At 41.1% G+C, this 1,960-nt stretch overlaps 1 protein-coding gene across 1 annotated transcript in view; it reads left to right on the top strand.

The window, feature by feature from the left end:
* USP9X (ubiquitin specific peptidase 9 X-linked) overlaps positions 1-1,960 on the top strand; it is a 97,275-nt gene that overhangs the window by 94,699 nt on the left and 616 nt on the right. Inside the window, 2 exon segments of the mRNA XM_077748493.1 lie at positions 43-86; positions 365-453. Of these exon segments, the coding sequence (XP_077604619.1) occupies positions 43-86; positions 365-453 (133 nt within the window).

The following is a 1,960-nucleotide window of genomic DNA, read 5'->3' as shown; positions in this document are numbered from 1 at the left end:
TCTGTACAGAGGGGAAAAAAAAAAAAAAAAAACAAAAAAACACACAAGTGTGCAGCAGATAGAAATGAAAGAAAGCAAAGCAATTTGTTCTTTATAGGCCAGTGTTTATGTATTAATGATAAAGAACCTGTTGAGGCTTTGTTTGCTTTACTGTGTATATAGTCTTCAGTTAAAGAGGGAGCCTTCTTTCAGAGAAATTTCTGAAATTGTCTGAAATGTCTTTCTGAGAGAATCCAAATCAGGTTTTTTCATCTGCTTTACATTGGTTGATCTTCAGTAAAAGGAAAGTTATGAGTCAGTTTTATAGGTTTTTAAGTTTTTATTTCAAATAAAAAAAAAAACTTACACTTGAATTTGCCTNCAGACCCCCAAGATGCCCCCGATGAGCATGAGTCGCCCCCGCCTGAAGATGCCCCATTGTACCCCCACTCACCTGGATCTCAGTATCAACAGGTAAACAGGGGCCACTTTGTGTTTTTAGCCCTAGGATCTACTTTTATGCTGTAAAGGATGGCTAAATTTTTTGTTGCGACTGCAAAGTAGTAAAGACTAGACTACCTTTAGGGCATGATCAAAAGAGCAGTCCCTGGGACAGGGACAGGGTCACGATATGATGTGTTTCAGCTCCCCGCTGTAGTGGTTTCCTGGTCAGATAGGTGCCCNTACAGATGAAGATGTGGCAATGAAGGAACTTGTTCTTGGTTACTTAGCCAGCCAAGACTTCAATGACAGTAAAGACTGTTGAAAAATACCAAGGATTTGACACATTTCCATACGATTTCCTTTAAGATCTGTAACTAAATAAATAAAATTTAGATGAAGAAACTTTCTAAATAAAAACCTTACCTTCTAAAACNCCTCCCTCCCGTTGGAGGTGAGGCACCTGGGTGGCTCAGTCGGTTGAGCGTCTGACTCTTGATTTCAGCTCAGGTCATGATCTCAAGGTCGGGGAGATTGAGCCCCTAGTGGGGCCTGTGCTGCGGAGCTCTGTGCTAACAGCAGGGAGCCTACTTAGGATTCTCTCTACCTGTCTCTCTGCCCTTCCCCTGCTCGCTCTGTTCTCTCAAAAAAAACTTTTAAAAAATAAAATCTTTTTTAAAAATCCCCTGGTGGGCTTGTTATAGCCCAGATTGCTGGGCCCCACCCGAAGCTTCTGATCCTTTTAGGNAAACTTGAGAACTCATCAAAAAAATTTTTCCCCTGGGGGTGTCTGGATTGTTCAGTTAAGTTTCTGGCTTCAGCTCAGGTCATGATCTCACGATCCATGGATTTGAGTCCCACATCGGGCTCTCTTCTGCCTCTGCTGTCAGCACAGAGCCCCACTTGCACTCTCCCTGTCTCCNCCTGATGGAGGCTGGTGCTAGTCTAGAAACCATAGTTTCAGAACCATTATTTTAAGGCATTCTTCTTAGATTTCAGGCTGGAAACCAAAGCATACTGACTGAATAATTAGAAAATGCATATTCATCATATTTGTTTTTGTAATCCGAATTCTAGAAAGGCCCAAAATCTTGGTTGGTGGAGAATATACAGAAAAATGCGGGTTCAGAGGTTTAAAAGGTTAAGAAACCAAATTCACAAGGAAGAAAGTTAACTCTCCTCAGCCCTGAGAAAGCTCCTGTACTGCTCCTGCCTGATTAGTCCAGATCTTTAGCAAAGTTTTGTTTTCAGTAACACCATTCTGTGTTCAAGGTTGTTGCTGATGCACATGTCCTATGATCAGTCAGTCAGACTCATCCTATAGAAGCTTCGGGGTGCTTGGAAGAATCAGAATAGATGTTTTCTGGCTCACAATCATTTTTTGTGAATGTTTTTTGACAATAAGCAATAATGGGCTGTAATCTCCTATTTGTTAGACTTCGGTCTAAATAATTTGGGGCACTAAAAGTCACTCTGGCTAAAACTTTATACAGAACTACACTACTTTTCTTTGGGTTTAGGGGTTTGAAATTTAAATGGG

This window comes from Crocuta crocuta, unplaced genomic scaffold (assembly GCF_008692635.1).
Source record: "Crocuta crocuta isolate KB4526 unplaced genomic scaffold, BGI_CrCroc_1.0 scaffold49, whole genome shotgun sequence".
In the NCBI taxonomy this organism is placed as follows: Eukaryota; Metazoa; Chordata; class Mammalia; order Carnivora; family Hyaenidae; genus Crocuta; species Crocuta crocuta.
Note: the sequence above shows the minus strand (reverse complement) of the source record. Positions and strands in the feature narration are given on the sequence as shown.